Raw genomic sequence first — 23,316 nt, forward strand, 5'->3', positions numbered from 1 at the left:
GGTTGACGGACATTCTATGCCTAGAAAGGGAAATTAATTTACAGTTTCTCAATCTGCTAGTCTCAATAAGTGTGAATAGCAAGTCTCTACGGTCTACACACACACTGTGGATGGCGTGCCATAGAATGCAGCTGCAAAGCAGGGATTTTTTTTCCATGTTTTTTATCTCACACACTTGTCTATAAATGAAGACCGTGGTGTGCAACCTAATGGCATTTTCCAGATGTTTCCAACAAGTGTACTAAAAAAAAAACCTCCCAGAATATTGTCTTGATCTTCAAGGCTTAAGAGGGGATGTACAGACTACACACTAAGCTAAAAAAAAAAAAAAAAAAAAAAAGGAAAAGACGAAAACCCCATATGGTGCCAAATGTTGGCAGCTATCTTCTTTCTTCCCAGACAAAACTCTTAGGTCTTGTGAAAACAACATTTCTTATAAACTGCCAAAAACAACATAGATAATTGTTGTGATGGCTCTCCTGCACCGACTGCTGCGGCCGCTTTGACTATATCCACATCGAGCTCTGGGATAAAATTAAGAGCCAATTTTAAATCTTAAGCCTGAAGGGCCACCTTTAAGAATGCCATCTCCTACGCTTCTAAAAAAAGTCTTGGCATATTAAGGTGCTTTCCGTTAGAATAGGAGAAAATGCTATTTGTATTTGCCTTCCCTGAACCCTCTGTTTAAATTAGGTTTAAGGAATTAGCACAGCATTGTTTCTAATATAGTAGTAATATAAGCTTACTATCGGAAATTTGGAAAATACTATGTATTTTAGAAAGGAAAGTACCAACACCCCCACCGCTGCCCTACAGCCTTTATAGATGAAATACTTACAACATTTTAGTGTATTTCATTCTAGTTCCTCTACATACATAGAAATATTTATGGGGGCATACATAAAAATATTTAAAATCTTATTCTCACCCTGCTTTTTCACTTAACATTAGAGTGTGAGCATTTCTCTGTGGAGGCAGCATTTTGATCATTGCCCCGTATCCCCTGAGTAATGACAGCTCTGTATAATTCACAGCATGTCTCATGGGAGGTTTATTGCTCTACTGGCTAGCCAAGGGACCAGTGTGAAATTCACCGAGGTTCTGTGCTGCTGAAATATGAGGAAGGTGAGAAAGGATTATAGCGCAGGAGAGTGGAAGCCCAAATGTCCATCTCTGAACACATCCAGTTCCTTGGTGATTTCTTCAAGAAAAGAGAGACTATCTCTTTTGTTAAGAACCAAAAAGAGATAAATTTACTCACCAACGGTCTCCTACTATTAAGAATTCTTTGAAAGATTCATGATTATTCTTTTAAATACTCAAAGCATTTAAATATGTGTACAATATAGAAATGAGCCATTTATTCTGAATAACGGAGAGAAGTTGAAAAGCATTTATTACCTTCTGCCTAAGGGGGTGATCTCCTTGATTAACATGCAAAGTAATGGGGAAAAAGTCTAATGTGTACTTTTTTTTCATTTCTTTCAGAGCATTAATCCCATTCTAGTTGGTCATTAAAAAGTAGTGTGTGTGTGTGTCTCTCTCTCTCTCTTTCTCTCTCTCTCTCTTGCTCACACACTGTCTGTGCTGCAATATTTCTTTATAACAAACTGGCCTCAGGAAATTATTAATGAAGGGTTAAGAGGTTACACAGCAGCTAAGCCCAGAAGAATGTCTGTGCAAAGAGAGAACTACCTATTCAGAAGGGAGGAGAATTGTTTGGGGAGGACTGGTAGTTTGAAAAGGAATTTCTTCCTAGCCAAGAAATTTTCTACACTGTGCAAAGCCAAAATAAAATGAGTCATAGCACTTCACATTTCCCAAGTGTGTATTACTAGAATGACTTTTGACTTTCTATGGAAATCAAGACGGCACAAATGAGAAAACAGAACTGTTTCCCCCTCCCCTACGTCCCCTTGAGGACATACCTGAGATGATATAGGGTCAGTCCTGGCAGAAGCTGTTAAGAATTGGGTCACATGTATTTGTAACTTACAGCTTTACCTTCAGGAAAACAAGCAGTAAGCATAACAGGAAATAAAAATAGCTTCACTCAAAGGTACATAAGCACCAGCATGTCCAACAACCACCAGCACTACCTATGACATTTTTCCTAGGCTATATATGCTATCAGAAACAGTCATATGTTTTAATCAATGATTATGAAGGGGTCTCGAGTATGACACCCTAAAATATGCCTTTTTGGCATAAGGATTATTTTGAGCTGAAGACAAGTAAGAATAAACAGATTTGGGAAAAGTTCTCTGTTCTCCAGTTATCTGCCGAAAAGTAGTACATAAATTTTCCTTTTTGAAGATGACATAAATGCCCCCTTTCCCTCCATTCCAGGATGAGGAAAGTGACCCTTACCACAGACAAACAGCTGGTGCTGGAATGAGACTGTATATGCAGACTTAACTAAAATAACCTTACTACAATAACATTATCTGTTATGATTAGATAATAATATTAGTTTCCCCATGTTTTTTGGTCACTTTCCCAAACTTCATTGGCGCTAGAAGCTCAAATCCCCTTTCCATTGTCTAGTCACTCCTCCACAATTTATCACCATTCGTTAAAACGGTATAGAAAATCCCAAGTCTAACTGCTTTTTAAGATTTTCACATCCTTACTTTGAAGCCCTTATGCACATAAAATTTAAAATATTAATAAAATTAATATGCCTTTTCTCCTGTTACTCTGTCTTTTGTCAGTTTAATTTGTAGTTTAACTTCTAAACCTAAGAGGTAGAAGAAAAGTTCTTTTTTTTTCCTCTCCACTATAGTTCAATAAGCAATTTGAAAGCGGTGTTAAATCAGAAAAAAAATCTATTTATACCCACAAATACACAGAACTTCCAAATGTTTATAATTGTTGAATTGCTAAATGACTACAAATTTGTGAAATAAATAAGAAAAAAATTCTAGAAGTTGGCAAAAAGAGCAAAAGTAAAATGACAATTGATATAACAGATAAAATCAGCAGTTCACATTTTTACTCATGTAAAAATTCACTTATTGAATCTTTCAATTTCAGAGTAACTACCAAGCCCTGATCTAGGTGCTATGGATATGACAGTTTATAACCTAAACAAGGAGAAAGGAAAATATATACTTCTCTTTCACCTCACTGTATTTTTATCTCCAGAGGTAGATGCTTCTTACACCCTTCTCTTCGTTCACTAAACAAATAATGTTAGAGTACCTACTGCCTGCCAGGCAAGGTTCTAGATCCTGAAGATAAAGCAGTAGGAGAAAATAAATAAACCTCCAATAACAACAACTAAAATTTCAGGCTTCATGTATCTTACATTCCAGTGACTTAATAAAACAACGCTCGTGATCACAACAGTGTTTAAATTTATTCAATCAGATTTCATTGTGAGGCTTCATTCTCTCTATAATCAATGCAGGCAAATAGTTTAAAGAAAATTCATAATATACATGTTCCTGTATTTATATATGATTGCTTATAAATATGCCAGGATCAATTTTTTTTTAATTTTTGAAACCATTATTGACCATATAAGTTGTGATTGTGGAGTTTTAATATTTTTGTTTCTTACTGAATGGTCTGTTGGCAAAGGCAGGTCTCCCCTTTGAGACTGATGCATGGGGCAGAAATTAACCAGGATTTCTGAGTGGTTTCATTTTCAAGGTCACGATATAAATTTATCAAACACAATTCAAATGGTGTATGACAATGAAAAGAGGGCATCCTCTGTCTCTCTTCCAGAGCCAGTCTTAATTTTGTGATACTATTCTGGACAGAGAAAGGTCCTTCTTAATTTAGCTAAAATCTGAGCCTGAATATCCACTCTACCTTATAGACAAAAAAAAAACCTGGTTTTCTTTGAAAGACTTCATTGCACAAGGGATCAAGTTAAGTCTTTCCTAAATTCACAGATACAATCAACCTCCAATATGCTCCACATACACAAACTCTGAGCCATTTCAAGCATAAATTTTAGGAGTAAAGAAAGTTCCAGTGAATGCCTAAATAGATAGGAAAAAAGAGTATTCTTCTTCCAAGAACACTTTTCTGATTCAAACTTTCTTCCCCAAAATTAGGGCAGTGACAACCATTAGTCATATTAGCTTATTTGGGATATAAACTGTTTTAATATGTACACTAAAACAAAACAAAACATGTCCTCTTTATAGCATAAGACACAATATATTTAGGCAAAGGAATGCATCTGCTGGATTTTAAAATACTAGTGTTTCAAATAATCAAAACTGTATTTCTAGACCTTTTGCTACATACCTGATTCTACCAATATCCTCTTTGTGCTTAAAGAAGTCATGAAACAGTCAGAAACAAAGAATTTCAAGTCACAAACTAATGATGGAATTAACCTAAATTATAGATTAGCTATTACACACTGGCATTCAATGATACTGCTAAGTTTCTTCAAAATGTAATACTTATTTGTTGTCATTAAACCGCTGGGGTAAATGGCAACATTTATCACTACGTAGAAAATCAAACAGAAATCATTAAGAACATTTTAATGAAAGTGAGGAGTTTTTTTGTTACTCACTGAAATTATTGGCAGCACTGAAACAAAATCTATTAATGTTTTAAGATATGAACTATGCTTTAACCTGGGATCTACTGCAGTACAAAGAGCTAAGTCACACACAAAATGTGAAAATCAATTTTGGCAACTAGACTAAAATGTAAATACCACAGGCCAATTCTCCCCAATGCCTAAGATATTTCCTGATAAATGAGATTCCTAGCACTAAACATTTAACAAATTGATCGACTAATGGACTGCAAAAGCCAGTAACCTTCCTCAACCTTCTAGTAACACCAAGTAAATTTCCTTGGTATTGTTTACTAATCTGTACAGGATTTAAACACCCTAAGTAATCTGTTTTTATTTTTCCAGCACCAAAATTAGACATAAACAGATCAGTGAAAAATTTGTGATCATTTTCAAATTTGGGGCATAAAAAACACTGAATAACTAGTCTGAAAGAATATGGTACAGAAAAGTTTGTTTTCTCTTTCATCTAGGTTTAAGACAATTATTTACAAATAAAACATAATGAATTTTGTCTTTTTATGAAAACACCAAGGGAAATCTTAATAAAATGTCTGGAGTACCAACAAAAAGCCTAAGCACAATGTTTAAATAACTGAACTCAAGAAATAAAATGACTTCTTAAATATCTTGGATTCTATCCCTTAAGTAAAAGGATTTACATAGTCAAGCTTCATTTGCTTACTTGGGAGTTACTCTTCCAAAATGTCTTTTATCCTGTAAACGAGAAAGCCTCCCTTCTTGCACAAAACATTCCTCATTTTCCAGTCACCAATTGTTTTGAAAAACTTTCCCTTGACAGAGATATAGGACCATCTCTCAAAGAGCCAAATCAAACAGCCAACCTACTAAAGACACCTAGCAATCTGGTTACTGTTCAAGTTGTTTTCCAGACTAAAGTCAACTAATGGTAAAGGGATCAGAAGGAGTCTGAGATTCTAAAAAGGTTCATTAAGAATGTATTCACATTCAGCAAATGTGATATGCTGTTTGGTTTTTCTATTATCTTTCTCATTTATACTGCTGTACAAGTGCATGACGATGTTACTATAATTTAAGTTACTAGATATCTTTGTCTTGAAAAAGTAGAGAAAAAAAGATGTACTCTCATCTCAATAGTGGTTCTGAAACTTCATTGTTCTTAAAATTTTACCAGATGATAAATACTTTAGAATGATAATACTTTCAAAGTTGCTATAAAAAGACATAAAACATGACTTCTTACCAACAGTATGTGTGTCTGTTTTTGACCAAAGTGGTGAAACCCAGGTTCTCTAAGAGCATAAGACATAAGATACGAACGTTGAGCTTTAACCATCTAAGAAGCAGTCTATGTTCACTATCAATAATCAATACCCCCAACTCACCCCAGCTCAGAAACTAAGAATACCAGGACACAATGGCCTGGATACATTACATATGAAAGCACAAAACCAGTCTCTATCCTCACTAAATGCCATTCCTTCTCATTCTGGCTGACTTCAAATACGAATATAAATTAAGACAATTCACTCTGCCTCATATAGAGAAACAAAATGAACATGAAAATAAATAGTCTGGTCTCTAGGGGTACTGAACATTTCTATTGCCTTAAATTTACTGGGAAACATAGGCATAACCTTGTGCAGTCTGGGCACCATACTTACGTAAATAGCAGAGGGTTATGGTTTCAATTTGGTTGTGACACCATAAATATTGGCATACCGAACATGTGCTTACTGTCATGAATTTTGAACTCTCTCTCCAGGGTCTGCTTCTGTTTTGTCCACATGCCAGAACTAAGGACTATTTAGTTCTGCCCATAATCTCATAGGATCAGAGCTGAGAAAATCAACTTTATTTCCAAGGGAAAAAAAACTATATTCTTTGAGTGACTTTTTAAAAGACTGACTTTTTCAAGATTTTTGCCTTCTCTGGGATAAATCACAGTTGTCAATCTCAAAACCTCAAAGCAAAAAAGAAAAACAAACTAAAAATAAGAAAGCACATGAGTTATATCTTATGTTAACTAGAAAGAGCAAAAGGGGAAATAATTCAAAACAAAAAATACGTCAAAGTTACTGAAAATGAACTTGCGATGGTCATGCTCTTCTCTATAATAAATTGATTGCAATAAAACTTTATCCTAAAGTTCCCTGTTTAAAAATAAGTTTCCTGGAAATGATACATTTGTTTTTCTTATTGAGGAAATAACATTCTAAGCAGTCATCATTATAATTTTGCCAATCATGTTCTTTGTGCATTCATTTTACTCAGTCTAAGCAAAAAGATTGAGGCTCTCCAGTTAGCCCCTTGTAGTTCCTTAAAATGAAGCCAGACGTTAGGCGCATCCCCCAGCTGTGAAATAAGGCATATGACTCGTTTAGAACCCATCAATGATGATTTATGACACCAGATGCCAAGACTGCAGCAGAACAAGCTGTGTTGGGTCTAAGTGGGCTGTTTTCACTTCACTTAAAAGATCTACCATCCAGTGGGGCATTAGGCTAGAGATTATTCAACATTTTATTCTCTGACACTTGAAAATTATGGGAGATTATAACACATATATAATTAGAATCCAAGGTAGAAAGTGGTCAATTCTGCACTATTCTGAGAGTTTAGAGAAGAGAGACATATTAGACTGAAGGCAAGAGGGAAGGCTTTATGGGGCGGAGAGGGGACCAGTCAGACAGGGCCTTAAATCCACGTTGGCTTTGAACACGCAGCATGAAGGAGAGATGATGGTTCCCTTCTATTCCACACCCCAGGCACTAACTCACTTGGCTATTTTTCCACTATCTGGCATCTGAACGGCTGCAAATGCCTTCAAAATGCTGTCCCAGCCTCTAGCTTCTCTGTCCTTTACAATCATCCTGAAGTACCTTTATTTTGGAAAGAAAACAATTATATATTTGAAACTTGTTTAGAGAGTAGGTCTTAAATGTTTTCACCACGAAAAAAAAAAGATAACTACGTGAGGTGATGGATAAATTAATTAGCTGGATTGTGGTAATCCTTTTGCAATGTATACATATATCAAAACATTCCATTTTATTTGGTAAACATATTCAGTTTTTAATTGTCAGCTATACTCAAAGCTGGGAAAAACCCTATTTGCTGATAAAATAATAATACGAAAAATGTAAAATGCATTTAAAAAACAAAAATCAAACCTGATTAATTTATGAATATTTAATGATCTGTTATAGGTGTAAGAATACAAGCATAAACAAAAAGACAAACCCTTATTATTAGGAATTGGCGCAGAAGGCTATAATCATTACCCATCAGCCAGGGTCCTTCAGTGGTGCCCAAGCATCTCATGAGTTTGCATCTAAGCATGCTCTTAGTATGTCTGACACAGCCCTCAAAATTAATGAATAATTTTTCAATCTTACTTCTCACCAAAAGCAGTTCATTTTTGAATAGGCTTTGTGCTCTCTCACAAGTCCGCACCATCTTCTTAGAACTCTCTCTTCCTTTTCCGGTGAATTATTTGTCCTTCAAGACCCTACTCAATGATAACCCCGTGAGAAGCACTTCCTGACCCAAAAGTAGAACATCCCTGAGTCCTTGGGCATTCTAAGCATATGTCTAGTGTAATACAAACAACACTGATTATGAACATCAAGCACACAAAGGACATTTTGTTTACCTGTTTTCAGGATGTGACACAGTAATCATCACAACATGCACTTCTGTGTATTGGATTAAATTAATTTATTGTTTGAAAGAGTTGGCAGAGCAATACATGGAGTTAGGAAAGTACAGATCTCTGGGGTGAGCAGAGGTCAGTTTTGTGTAATTTTTGTATTAGAAGACTGGGGTGACAGCACAGTAGCCAATGGAGAACAACAATGTAGACTTTCCTTACTCAAAGTTTGGTCCTCAGTCCAATGGCATTAGCATCACCTGTGAGATGGTTAAAATGCAAACTTTTAGGTCCCACTCAAGACCTACTAAAATAGAATCTGAATTTTAATAAGGTGATTTGTATGTATATTACAGTTTACGAAGCACCAATCCAAGCTTGACTAGAGTAGACACAACCAGAACTCTATTATAAGAAGATTATCTGACATTAACCTCCTGCAAATGATCGATTGCGGGTGACACGGCATTGGAAAAGCCTGAGTCATAGAAGGAAGAAGAAGAACATTGTGCCACAGTTTAGGTCATAGGTAACCAGCACCTGGTTTGGGATGACAGTGAGAATGAGGAAATTTACAAATGTAAAGATAATTATTTTACCTAAAAATAGCAATGTTAATATGTACTTATTAGCTTGACAATAATTCCATGCTTACTTAACATACTATATTATATATTTTGAAATATTGTGAAGGAATAATATTTAAGCAGGACAAAATCTATTAGTTTTAAGTTGCTTTCTCAGACTTGGAGTGCTAAGAGCAGCCCAGATTATGAGACATAGTAAGTCCTCTAAATATACACGTTAATTGGATGTTCCAGTGGAACTGAGGTTTCCACAAGATAGGTACCAGGACATCAAAGTGGCAATAAGACGGATTTTCAAGAAAAATGGCGAGAAGCTGTTCTATGAATGCTGAATCCCTCGCTTGGTCAAAAATTATCTCAAGGATCACTTCCTCCAAAACTTAGTACCCACTTCCCTATCAAATAAGCTCAGTTCTTATTGTGATTATTTGGTATGCGGCTTAATGCTCTACAGTTATTTCACCTGTGTTCCAATATCAACGGTAGGAGAACTTTCTAAAATAGAAGGCTTATCTCTTGCTACACATTTAATCTTTTCCTCTCCTCTGGCTCTCCCCCAAACCTCCAAAACAAGCAAAGAAACAAAACACGTTTCCTTCCATCCTGGAACCACTATCTCCTTCTCTCTTAAAAACGTGATGTCTCACTTCCTCACTTTACTCCACGTCCATTCTTCTACACCACTTATTACACTGAAGATTTTTTCTTTGTGTCAACCTGGAAAAATCATAGGCTACTCATTGGTCTTCGTTTTTTTCAGTCTCTGCTGTATTTTATCATCTGGGCCAATTTCTGTGATTTTTCTCTCTCTCCTTCCTTGGCATCCTTCACTCCCCACCTTGTGACGGCACTGACTTTTTTTCCTTCATGGCTTCCTCTTCAGGGGATTTCTTCCTGTGAGGTTTCCTTTTCCTTCTGACTTTATTCTTCACTGTTCAGCAACCTTCATTCTGTTTCTGTCTTGTATGTGCCATCAGGAATCAGATTTAATTCATAATTTGGCTGCCCGCATAGCTGGGATGGGCGGGTGGATAAAGGAGTTCACAATAAAGCATGAAGAATCACTCTTCTGTTTACTCAAGCCCAAGTCATACATCAATGTTCCTCCCTTTGTGCCTCCCATTTCCAATGACCTTCCCACTGAACCTGCTTCTGAGGTCTGCCTCAAAACAAACTGCACTTTAGACTGCATGAATTTCCCACACTTCCTTACTGCGCATATCTACTCACCAGGTTTCCAGCTGCCAAAATCCTATCCCACCTTTGATTCTGCACATGCAAATGATGCTCATCTTTCCTGGCCCCTTTGTTCAAAATATATATATCTCCCCTAACAACTTTTCTCAGCCTTTTCTAATGGCTCAACTAAATAATCTTGCCTTTCTCTGAATTCCCACCAAACATGATACTATCGCTTTTTATTCTCTAATATACCTAACTGCATGTCTTCTCTCTCCCTTTGACTATAAACTACTTGAAGGCAGAGACTAAGCCTAATTTCACTTTGCATTTTCCACAATGCCTCAGCTTCAGACAGGTGCCTAAGGCACAAAAGTGTGAGTTGTTTTCAAGATCACAGAAAATCCAGTTTAAATGCAGGTCTTAGGTTTATTCACAGACTTAAGACCATCAAGTTACTCATTTAAAAAAAAAAAAGGAACTAGCAAGTCACACATTACACAGAAACTATAATATCCACCATTGTCCGTTGTTTTTTAAGACTGTGAAGCTGAAGCAGTTATTTCTGCTGCCAACCTTCCAGCAGTAACACTTAAAAGTTGCCAGTGTGGTATGATGCCATCAGTTTTCAAAACTTAGAAAGGCTCATTGAGTTTTACTAAGGATTTCTTACACAATCACTTCCTTTAAGGCCAAATGAGCCAACCATGATTGACAGAAGTTACAGAATGAATAAATGTTATGGTATCAACATAAAAATTATTTCGTTTCCTGTGCTTACTTCAATTTCCAAGTTTATTTCTAGCTCCCATTGCCACTAGTCATCACCATTAATGCGCAGCACAACATATTTTTATACATCCACCCACCCAACTCCCCTTTACTGAACCATTTTGGCACAATCATCATACCCAATTTCAGAGAAGGTAAATTAATATCCTAATGCAATAAAGTGGCTCTGCTAAAAGCAAGATAACTTGGATAGGACTTATTGCCCACTTCTCAAGTAAGACAAATGAATCTCACACTAGGGTGGTTATAATAGCAGTTTTATTACAAGACTGGCAGAGTGACAGTAACTATAAATCCTAACTGTTGTTAGATTTTTTACTTAACATAGTTGTAGTTATGAGTCTACTCTTGTAAGCCAGAACAATTATTTTACAATTAGTTTAGACATGTCTGAGCCCAGAAGGAAAATTTCTATTTCAATCATCTTATTTTCCTTGAAAAGAACCTAATGATACCAGAAATCAGATCAATTCAATCTTCATACCTGAGTTTCTAGCCATTTTTCAAAGTTGAAAAGCTTTATAAATGCAATTGCTCAGAATTTTAGGTATGCTTTCTAAGTGCAATACAAAATAGCAATAATGGATTTCCACGCACTAGATGAAAACAAACAAATAAACAAAAAATAAGCTTGCAACCTCATTCTCAAGGTAGAACATGGTCACCATCCTATAAAACATAATACACACCCCTAAATTTGGACTGCAAATCTATCACTTAAACATCTAGTAAATGACCCAATTTGTTTACATGGCCCTGTAGCTTTTTATGGCCTTTCCATAAAGAAGTTATTACATCCATTCCCTTTATTTTGTTTAAGAGTGTTTGAATGAGCCCCAGAACCACAGGCTAGTTAAACAAGCCTTCCTTAGATGGACGTGGTCTCATATAATTCACCACTACCGGGGAAATTTTCAGAACAATGTTTGTAGTTTTGAAACACCACACATTCCTACACACCAAAAGTATTTCCAGTGCTTTATGCAGTTTTAAATGTTCGGCAGATACATTGAAGAAGTCCTATTTTTCCATTTTTCCAAGTAAACTTGTGGCATTTACACTTCTTCCAGAAGATTTGCACCTCTGAGTTTTTGCTACGGTGGGTTGGCCACTCAGAAATGACTGCAAACAAAGATTGCAAGGGAAGTGTAAAATCCAGACACCCTAATTGATTTCCTAGGATGTAAATGTTAGTTCTAAAAGGAAACCATTTTAAAGCTGTTAGTTTAATGGGGTGCCCAACCGATGCCTATTAAAAGTTATCAGTACAGATTAAAGATAAATTTTCCACCGTGAAGCAAAAACTTCTTTAAAATACGAATAGAGATGACTTAATTACTAATTTTTTCTTCATTATCATGGCTTAAAACCTCAAGACTGCTAATATTCTCAAGAAAACACAGATAAAAACCACTTTTTAAAGGGTGAGTGTTTACCAGTTAGGTATCTCGACTCAGCATCTCTCAGTAGCCTAGCCAGATTGTGACCTGGGAAATTGCCTGCTATTTTCAGATTGCTGCTTTTGAAACAGACAGTTTTGACCACAGTGACTAACACAATGCAAAGATACAGTTGAAGCCATTTTATATATATATATATAACTGTTTTATATATATATATAAAACTATAAATTTGGGATATCTCTACCACTATGCATTTTGTTACTGACTTTACTTTTATTTCTAAACAAAAGTACATTATTTCTGGAGCTCTACATGAAAATGTATTGCCTCTACAATACAAGAGACTAGACCTCATGGCATACTAGTGTTCTTATAACTTCAGATGCAGACATATATACACATGCACACACGTGTGTGTGTATATCTATATATGTGTGTGTTCTTTTTCATTTATAGCTCCAGAAATAGTGAACTTTTGTTTAGAAATAAAAGTAAAGTCAATAATGAAATGCATAGTTGTAGAGATGTCACTGACTATTGAAAACAAAGAATCCCCTAATGCCTTTTATTATCTACAAAATTAACATATTTCCAGCAGAGATCTGCCTCTAGGACACCCCATCTCAGGCTACGGATGTACAGATCTATACTTTTCATACCAGCATTATCCAACTTTTTCCCTTGTTTTTAGTGTATTCACAAAACCACCAACTACTATAAGAAATTCTTCTAAATTTTATCCATCCTTTTAATGGGTAATCCAAAGGCAAATCACACTCTAGTAAGAGAGAGTCTTTAGCATGCTTCCATAGAGCAATCTGAAAACACTAATCATTACTGTGTTTTTCCTATGTTCTTTACAATTTGCACCCTGCCTGACATAAGATCTCAGGTTTAAAGTACAGTAAATTAGAAATGAACACTGCAAGTTTCCCCCTTTTCCCAGACCCAGCAAGAAATTTCCGGTAGGAGAAATGAATACTTCTGTCTTCTAATTTGTTCACATCTTATATTTTAAGCAAATGTTTCTTCTTAGCACACTGATTTTAAATATCATCTGCTACCATAGCAAAATAAATTATAAAGCTTTAATGACTCTCAATTTGTATTTCTAATCACCCTAGACTATGAATATATATGGCATTATGGGAAACAAGCTGTGATTTATTCCCCAGCAGAAAAAAAAGATAATTATGACTACTTAAAAGACAGATGTCCTTATAAATACGCAGCAAAATAACTGCCAGAAACAACAGGAGATAAGTACCATGTAAGTCCAACTTCTGTTGTTAATGATTTCTGATCTCTGTAGTGACTCAAAGGGCAGGTGCAATGGCCAACTGGGCATATTTAAGCACAGAAGTATATTTCTATCATGCAAACATTGAAATGCTTAAAATAGTATCCACTCATGAACAAGGATTTCCTAGAATGCAAATAGCATAGCTTCAAAAAATGGCATGGCATCAAGATAGTACATCCACCAAAAGAATTCAGTCATTTCAAATCCTTAAATACCACAAAATCTTTCCAGCATTTATATACACGGGACCCGAATGAATGTCAGTGGAAAAATGATGCAGATACTCAATGAAGTGTAGACTCATAGCAATTAATTTTCCACAAACTTGAGATCTTAAAAGTGTTAAAACTGTTTTCTTTGCCTGTGATGTAACAGCTTCATTACTTTAATTCAGTGTCCTGGAAGCTGCCTCCTTTTTATCCCAACTGCGGATCCTTCACCCAGCATCATTCTGCACACCATCCGTTTTGTGAATGAAGTGTGAAAATAGCTCTTTGTTTACATAAAGAAGGCAATATAGAGTAGTGTGGACACAGGCTCAGCTCAGGAGAGTGGAACTGAGGCTGCGCAGCCTGCCCTTCTAACCTGTTCACAACTTCCAAACATGCCTGATGACTGAAAAACATTCCAGCAACAAGTAGTTATCTGCATACACCAAAGCAGAAATCTGCCACTGCCTGCCTGCTGAGAAAGGAACTGAATAGAAAGGGTTTTGATGGAATCTTAGACATGAAGACTTTTCTTTTTGTTCTGTTTGTTAACTGTCAACCCTGCAGGAAGTACACACAACATCAGGGCCTTTGAATGCATAGGTCTAGGACATCTTTCCACTTTTTCTAGCCTCTCCTCACTCTCAACATTCTCGATGCTTCTTGTCTCTTGCCCATGATATACGCCTCTTCATGCCTCTATTCTTTTCTTCAGGCTGTTCCCTCAGCCTAGGATCCTTCCCTCTTTTTCTCCCTCTCAGACCCGCTTCAAAACACATCACCTCCTCTGTGGGAACTTTTCTCCTTCAACTTCCCTTCCAGACAAAACCAACCACTTAGTAAATCAATAGAGGATTTTTGAAGTGAAATAAAGCACTCTGTGTTCCCATAGCACTTTGAGCACAAAACTAATAGACCATGAAGTAAAAGGAAGGATCTGCCATCCTCTGACCGAGTTTCTCAAAGGCAGGTCTGCATCTTCTTCTCTGCATACGCGGCACCTAGGGCAAAGCTTAGCAGAGAGCAGATGCTCATAAATATTTGCTGAATGAAAACAATGTTCTAATAAAACATTAGACCATTTAACTTATGAAGGAAGAGGCACGTGGCTCTGAGTCCTGGCTTGGAGTCAGATCAAGGTCCAAACATCTACCAGCTGTGGGACCTTAGCTAAGCTACTTAGCCAGTGAAGCCCTGGTGTTTTTCCTAATACCTCACGGAGAGTTTATATACTGCATACTATCTGCAAACACTGAGGACACATGTGGCACCTAACAGTCACTCCTGGAGAGTCATTATTAAGCAATGCAAAACTAGAAGCTTACTCAGAGCCCTTTAGACCCATCCAACTACCCTCTAAAATGCATCTAAATCCTGCTGCTCCCGGGTCCTTCCTGGCAGATCATGCTGGTTTATCAGCACATAGTGTATATAGTAGAAATGTAAATCCACATCCTTGCACTTACCATTAAAATGCCTTGTTCTGTTTGAGAATGTTGATTTCCCTTAAGGAATCAGACCTCTACTTTGCCTCTGCCCCACAAACCCCAGCAACGACCCAATACGTACCTCAGTGGACTAAGAAACAACCCAACTACTATTCTAAAGAAAAAAAGCCGGCTGGGCACAGTGGCTCACCTCTGTAATCCCAGCACATTGGGAGGCCGAGGTGGAAGGATCGCTTGAGCCTAGGAGTTCAAGACCAGCCTGGGCAACATAGTAAGACCCCCATCTCTAAAAATAAATACAAATATTAGCAGGGAGTGGTGGCACACACCTGTAATCCCAGCTACTTGGAAGGCTGAAAAGGGAACATCACCTGAGCCTGGGGAGGTTAAGGCTGCAGTGAGCTGTGATCATACCACTGCACTCCAGCCTGGGTGACAGTGAAACCATGTCTCAAAAATAAAACAAAACAAAGCAAATACAAAAGGGAAAAAGCTAAGTACAAAAAAAAAAATCACAGTCTGAAAATAAAAGAGGAATTAAGTGGAATAGCAAGAGAGCAAATTTAGTGAAGCCAGCCTGGCAAAGATAGTCTGGTGTGGAAACAGGGCAAACAACCGTCCAGGGAGGAGCCTACTCAGTCACTAGGGGATGATAAAAAGTGGCTTGAAGGTGGCACATGAATTCTAACGAGAAATCTGATGACAAATAAAATTAACAAAACTAAATTTAAAATGCATTCCCATGAGGTAAAAGGCAAAATTAGCGAATGCTACCAAAAATATCACTCACTTATAACAACTTGGCTTTAATTATAAATGCAGTTATTATAGTTCTTCTTTATAATTTTTAGCTCCCTTTGTTTTCAGATTTGGGAACTTTGCAAACCAAAGTTTAAAAAGGTAAATTAATAATATTTTAGGCAAGCCATTCAAGTTTATAGCTATGAATTTATTTTCTGACGGTCTTGACCAAAAAAAAAAAAAAAACTTGAACTTCTGAATAGACTATCCCATAGAATATAGTGTAAATAAAAGTTAAGGTCACTCACTGAATATATTTCAAAAATAATAGGTTATACTTTCTAGCGTTCACTAAACATGCTTATTTATTCATTTTTATGGTACTTTTATCATTGAGATGTACTGTTAAATGAAATGTTAAAATTATTACCAAAAAGTTTCCTTGTGGAACCAAGCATGCCAATGTCAGCCATATTACTCATCACCATCATTGAATAAGCCAAAATATTAAAATAAACATCCTTCATCTATATACTTGCTTAAAGTATGGTTCTAACATAATGGTAACCATTATAAAGGTAGTATTTCCAGTTATTTGCCAATTTGTCAGATGCCTACAGAAACAGAAGTTATCACTATATATATATATATATATAGTGATATATATATAACAGTATATATATAATGATACTATATATACTGTATATATAGTACATATATACAGTATATGTATAGTGATATATACCATTCCATTTGACTAATGTGATTATTATGAGATTGTTTCCCTTACTGTTCCTGTAAATATTTCCGAGGCAACAGATTCTTACCTCATCTCCCAATCTGAAAACCATGCAATCCACTAACTTAATAAAGAAATGCTTTTATAAAAAGTATCTGAATTTTGAAACTAGGATTCCATTTTCCTAATTGGTTCTCACATAAGGAAAAATGTATCACCACATTAGCAGTTTAATAGTGGCTGTCTAGTGGCCTTGACAAAGTCAAGTCAACTTCCGCTCTCTAGGCCTCAATCTGCACATCAATGAGGATAAGTTCCTGGGGTCTTTCCAACTCTAGCATTCCTCATACCACACATGTTGCTGAGTTCTAGCCTGTGCAAGTTATCCTTGAGCCACAGGTAAAATATAGAAAGTACACAGATTTTGGAGGCTTGTCATCTATGCAACATTTTCAAGAGTCCTTGGTCTGCATCACACGACAGTCCCCATCTTCAGAAAATATAAGGCTATGCACAGCAATGACACTTTTAAAAGAGTAACCAGTTCTAGGAAACCTATCCATTTGCCTGGTACCTGCTCACTTGGTAACATAATCTTTATCAAGAGTAAAACGTGGTACTCTGATTGGCACAACCATCACTACCAATACGTGAACAAGCTATCCTCCTATTTAAGAAGTCAAGTAGTGTGCAAGCTCTAAGACCAAAAAGATATCTTAAAAGATGGCCTGTTGTTAGAGTTAACAGCATAGTCTTTCTTTAATAAGATACTAACTACCTCCAGAACCTTTCAACAGATACTCATCAGGCACACTCTGCCATACCTGTCTCAGGTGCTGGAGTTCCTACAGGAAGCGATTCAAACAAGGTCCACGCTCTCAACAACTTAGATTTTATGGTGGGGGTGAGGGATGTCGTAGATAATAAATTAATTAATTAATAAACAACAAGAATATCAAGGAGTATTAAGTACTACATAATTAATTAATTAACCTTGACAAGACAGCGAGGGGTGGTTAATTTAGATTTAGTGGTCAGAAAAAAGACCTCTCTGAGGAAGTGAATCATTTAATCTAGATGAAGGGAAGGTGTTATCCATGCAAGAGCAGCTGGTTCGTGTTAGCCAGAGAGGCAGGGGCAAATGACTGGAAGTTGCAACTGTATGCTGAGTGTGCCATGTCCACCATCTCATCACTCCCCCAGCCATAACCCTTGAGGAGCTAAAGCCCAAAGAGCTGCAGGAAGGGAGCTTGAAAGAAGCCATACCCCTTCTTACTCCACGTCCTTCAAGTCATGGGTCAGGCCTGAGCTGCCAAGCAGAGAGGAAAAAAGATAGAAATTTTAACCCCAATATGAACTAAAATTGTCCACAGCTAAAAATGTCAAAATGCTTAACAATCAGTATGGCAGGAACACTGATCGATCAGGACAGAGGCCAGCAGGGTTGCAGAAGTATCTTAGAGGCCTTAAGCAGTACCAGGCATTGGAATTTCTGCTTCATCACGTGTTGGTCCATTTGTCTTAGAGGAGTTGCACTAGTCTCTTCCCAACTCATTGGAAATATTTCAACATTTCAACATTTTGGTAATCAGTATGGAACTAACACTGGTGCATACTAAATGATTATCAAATATTAGATGTCTCCTTAGGAGATTTAAAAAACGGGAGATTTGAAAAATAAAATCATAGTTGGAGGCAGTGGTGGTGAAAAATAATACAACATACAGATTGTTTACAACTGATCTTAGCCAAAAGATCAAGAAGCAACAGAGATTGCTTAATAAATGAGTTATATAGAGATTACATAGAGTTACACAGAGTTATATATTCTGATTATGTATAATGCTTCCAAATTAGAAACATGAAAATCAGAGTAAGTAAAGGAAGGGATTTTATGACTTCTACTATTTTGGTTGATACAAATAGAAACCTACTGGGAAAATTTCATCAGTCTTGGAAACTTTTTTTTTACTATGAAATTTATGAATGTCTTAATTTGTTATTACTTATTCAACAAATCACTTTATCATCAGAATTTTGTTTCCACAAAGGGTGCAAAAGTTTATAGATAAAACTTAGAACCTTATCAGTCTAAAGCTTGAAAAAAACATGAAGTGGAAGCTAATATACAGAAGATATTTAAGAAATAAGTTTCAGGAAGGGTGAAATACAAGCAGACAAAGCTAAGGCTTCCGTGCCTGAGACAGAGCTAGAGGTCGTAGAAGAGATGGCAGCACTGAGGGAAGTTTAATGTCCAGTCCCATCCTCTATTTACAACTATTTAACAAATGATATATTAGTCCCTGAGGCTTCCTACAAACCTCTGTACTTTCTAAACACTTTTTAGTGGTAAAAGCAAAGTATATCATCCATCCAATATCTATGATTAAAATTGATATGGAAGAAAAATTACCACATAATAGAGCTTTTTAATCATCTACTGTGAAAAGACAAAATTCATCATTACATAATGGCACTGTACTTGTTCAACTTCCTCAACTATTTCAAACAGCAGAGAACCAGGAGGAAGTTTTTTTTTTTGTAAAAAAGCCTTTAAACAACAAAAATAAATGTCACAAAGGTCACGCAATAAAACTTACAGGGAAACTTACAGGAAAGTCCCTTTAGTCTGCAGTTAGAGACTATTTACTCTTGGACACTGTTCTAAATATTGTGGTTATCTGTTTTTGATAAAACAGAGATTTGAAGCTGCCACCTAAAAATGATGGCGAGGGGACTGGGCACCTTTTTTAATTTTCCATTTTTAATTTAAATTTTGTTAGATACAGGAGCATTGACAGTAGGAAGAGAAAGCTGGCACTGATAAAAAGAGATGGAAAATCCATAAACACAAGATACAGGCAAAAGGGCACTACCAGCAGACCAAAGTAAATTGCCCCACATGCCACAAAAGCCCTTGAGAAAAAGAACACATACAATAACTGATGTTAATAAGACCAACCATAGCGAATAGCGGTGTATTCCAAATCAAAATTCAGAATGGCTAAAGAAAATGAGAAAAAAATGATACGCATGCTCTTAATCTATGAGTAAACTAAAAATCACTCACCAACTACACAGGTAGAAGAGGCATTCCTCCACCAACAACTTTGTCATTGACATCTCTTTGTGCTGTATGCAACAGACAAAGTAGGTTTTGTTTTGTTCCTGAGTGTATGATTCTTTCTGCTACAACTCAGAAGCACCGTCCCAGAACTTAATCATTCCACAATAGGCATTCTCATCTAAAACCAGTGTGCACAAAATATGAGTATTTTTCACCATGGTCATACAACAAGTATACAGGCCAGACACCCTCCAAGCAAGTCAATGTTATCTTTTAATCTCTTTCCTCAAGTTAAATCTGAAGACTCTTGTTTTCATATGTGAGACAGGGTCAGAAGTAAGGTTAAAAATTAAGTATAGTATATGAAGTCAACTTATAATATTAGAGGATAAAACTTAGTACAGTAAAAGTGGCAAGAATTGCAATCCAATGGTAGGTCAAAAACCAGATACCTAACAATAGTGTAAATGACACTAACCCTTCAAAGCTAATTCTGAACCATGTCCACATGATCCAGTCTAAATCCACGTATGCAGCATTGGCTACAGCAATCAATTTCCAATTCTACCTCTTCTTGAAATACCAAGTTAATATTAAAACTGAGCAGCCCGAGGTACCTGATTGAGTAATCACCATTAGGGACTTTAGAATACTCAAGAAAAGAGAGTATCATGAGGAGGGGTCCTTGGAGACAAGAATGAGCTGCTATAGTCATAATATATCAATTTGGACATTTCAGAGTTAGAGAAGACCTTTCACAAAACGATGCAATGCACAGACTGGGCCAATGGGATCTTCTACGTGGTATCCTCAAGGAGGGTTCGTATTTACAGGACTGTACAACTGTCAAAATTGAGACAGCAACAGAGCAATCAAAATTCAATCATAATTCAGTATGTGGGCAAAAGATTACCCACATAATAGAAAATTTGAAAGACAAAAAGAAGAAGAAGTAGAAGTAGTAGTAGTAACGGTAATGGCAGTAGCTCTAACAAATCTGGTTACATTCCAGGGGAATCTTCTTCAGCACCCACCTGTTATCCTCAAATCTTGAAACATTGACGTATAAAAATCAACCTGAGCATGTGCAAGAAAATAGCTCTATATTGCCCCCTAGTGCTGGCCAGTGCCACTTCTCCTTGGGCTAAAAACTACAAGTAGTTCCTCTACTTCTAGTTACTTCCTGCTGCCATTCTTAACATAGACCAACCCCCAAACATAGCCTAATCCTCTACCCACAGATTAGGAAACAAGCAGCAATTTTTAGCATCATGCATCTTAGGAATGGAAATGGCCCAGCCTCAGATGGCAACAGAATGTGTGTGGCCTGGCTTAATGAACTCATCTCTCCTGGAGGTGTGAATCTACTTGGGTAAAGTGGCCTATGACCACATGCTGCATGACAGCTCTGGGCCCCTTACAAAGTGATGATAGCATGGGGATCACAAGAGAGAAGTAGAAGGAAAGGACAAAGAGAAGCACAGGTCAGCAAAGAGATTCGGGCAGATGCCAAGAGAGGCTTGATAAGACAAGGCAATAGGAGAAATGATATGGGACAGGAACAATAAAAAACAGAAGCCAGGAAGCCAGGAATATTGTGCATTGTTGTCATTATGGAGGAGCTTGGCTAGTAAGAAGCAATATTTTGAACTGGACATTTATTTTACATGAGAAAGAACAAAGGTTGTTCTGATGTGTTTCCTGCACGGGTACAGCTGGTGCTGTGGCTCCTTTGATCACTTTCCCCCAGTCCTCTGCAGCTACTGTGATTAGAGATAGATCCCTAGGCTGCCCTTTGATCAGCAGCTCAAGGAGCCTGCAGGTGCCATGTGGCATCACATTAGCAAGTTGTAAGAAGCACCACACTAATATTAGCTGATAAATGTGATACTATGTCTTGCTGCGCAACAGCAAATACAAATAACGTTTGCAAAAGTCGGCGGAATCCTTATTTTATCTACTTTTATACCCTAAAACTTTCTGTGCTTTCTTAAACATGAACACTTCATAGAGTTTAAATTCAAAGTTGAAGTCTTGAAACACCCCAATATGAAAAGGAAAAAAAATCACTGTGACTTTAAACTATAGCACATCCTATCTTAATTTTGTAGGTATGCCACTTGTGTTCATTTTGCGTGGTTAATGAAGTGACAGAATCCTTGCATTCTGAATAGATGATATACAAAGCAGTAAAAACATGTATATTCCTTTTCAAATAACAGTAAGAGCCACCACTTGTAAACAGGGCGTTAAATATTCCAATTTTAGACAGCCTACATGAACATTGTGGTTTCATGTGCAGTATAAAATTTCTATTTACAAAGTATTCTCAAAAATGACTTCATAATGGTAGATGAAGAGAAAAAGAGTTTAGAAATTGAATGATGTAAATCATATGGGTTCAGAGGCTAAGCAAATTACACACCCTGAAGCTGCTCTGGCTTTATGAAAGGAGCCTTTCTCCAGCTCTGTGCAATCCCAGCCCAAGGGAACTTGCATCTGAGAGTTTTCTAAACATTTCAGGTACACTTGAAAGCTGAAAGTAATTCTCATTTCCTATGCAGGATTAAGTCGTTTCCAGCACACACAGAATAGCAGTCATTCACCAACACATACAAAAACACACCACCAGAAAGGTAAGGACTTCAGAGTACAAAGGCAAGTTTAAAAAACAAAAAATAGGGAGCAAGAGAAATACACTTTTTAATTCCTCTAAAAACGACCACACAGCCTCTTGACCTCTATATTTCCTATCTACTCATTGATTAATTGATGACTTCGACCTAGAGTGCTTCAATTGATGCGGCTGATACATTTCCTGACCGACCCCCCTCGCCCTCCCCAAATCTGAGTAAAGTCAAACATGCCAAGGCTCATTCATTTTGGATTCGTTTTTAGAGGCAGTGCTTGAACTTCTAACTCTGGCAATGAGCGAACCTGCAATGTGCATTTGAAATGACGTTCACAATCGCTCCCAGAATGTCCTCACTCTGCAGTGGCACTCACGTTGCCCTCTTGGAGCTTTGTGGCAGCTCCCGAAGTTGCAAACTACACTTAACCTTTAACAGTCCATGCCAATGAACGCAGCGTGCATTTGCATGTAAAGAGAGACCAAAGATACCTTCACAGTCTGGTATACATCACATACCAACGCACAATGCCAACGTTAACACACACAGCGAGAAACAAGCAGGGGGAGAATGGGGGAAAGACTCACCGTTCTGTTCCTTGTTGCTGGAAAACTGGAATTTACTACTCAGGTTGGATTCCGCCTGAGTCCCCTGTCTCTGGCCGGCCAGGGCAGATGTCAGCAGGAGAAGCCCGAAGAGGCTCATTTGGCTGACTGGGGTGAGAGCTCACTCACGGCGGGCACTTTGGAAGCAGCGACTCCCGAGTCTCTTTCACCACCGCCAGGGGAAGGCTGCACTGGGGTGGAAGCGCCGAGCCTGCTCTGGCAGCAGAGAATCGCAGGGTAGTTTCCACATAATCCCATCCAAAACTTTTTCCTAGAGCCCTCTTCTGTGTCTCCAGTTTTTGAAAAGGATCAAAGCAAAACCTGGACCTGAACCAGTTTCCCAAGGTTTAAACAAATCCTGAGCTGTGGCGAAGTGGTGGGGGTGGGGGTGAAGGCGAGGGAGGAATGAGGGGGTGGGGACGCGGGG

The 23,316-nt window shown here is 37.3% G+C and overlaps 1 protein-coding gene across 3 annotated transcripts in view; it reads right to left on the reverse strand.

Annotated features, from left to right (window-relative positions):
• The window catches only part of PDGFC (platelet derived growth factor C), a 210,243-nt gene extending 187,161 nt beyond the window's left edge, over positions 1-23,082 (reverse strand). Inside the window, exon 1 of one of the 3 annotated variants that reach the window (XM_004040554.5) lies at positions 22,872-23,082. In XM_004040554.5, coding sequence (XP_004040602.1) covers positions 22,872-22,989 — 118 coding nt within the window. In that variant the 5' untranslated portion in view covers positions 22,990-23,082. Of the gene's footprint in view, positions 1-19,657; positions 19,677-22,871 lie in introns of those variants that run through there. The other 2 variants (XM_055384106.2, XM_063705620.1) reach the window with 2 other exon arrangements.
• Positions 23,083-23,316: the final 234 nt, after the last annotated feature.

Source organism: Gorilla gorilla, chromosome 3, assembly GCF_029281585.2.
Source record: "Gorilla gorilla gorilla isolate KB3781 chromosome 3, NHGRI_mGorGor1-v2.1_pri, whole genome shotgun sequence".
In the NCBI taxonomy this organism is placed as follows: Eukaryota; Metazoa; Chordata; class Mammalia; order Primates; family Hominidae; genus Gorilla; species Gorilla gorilla.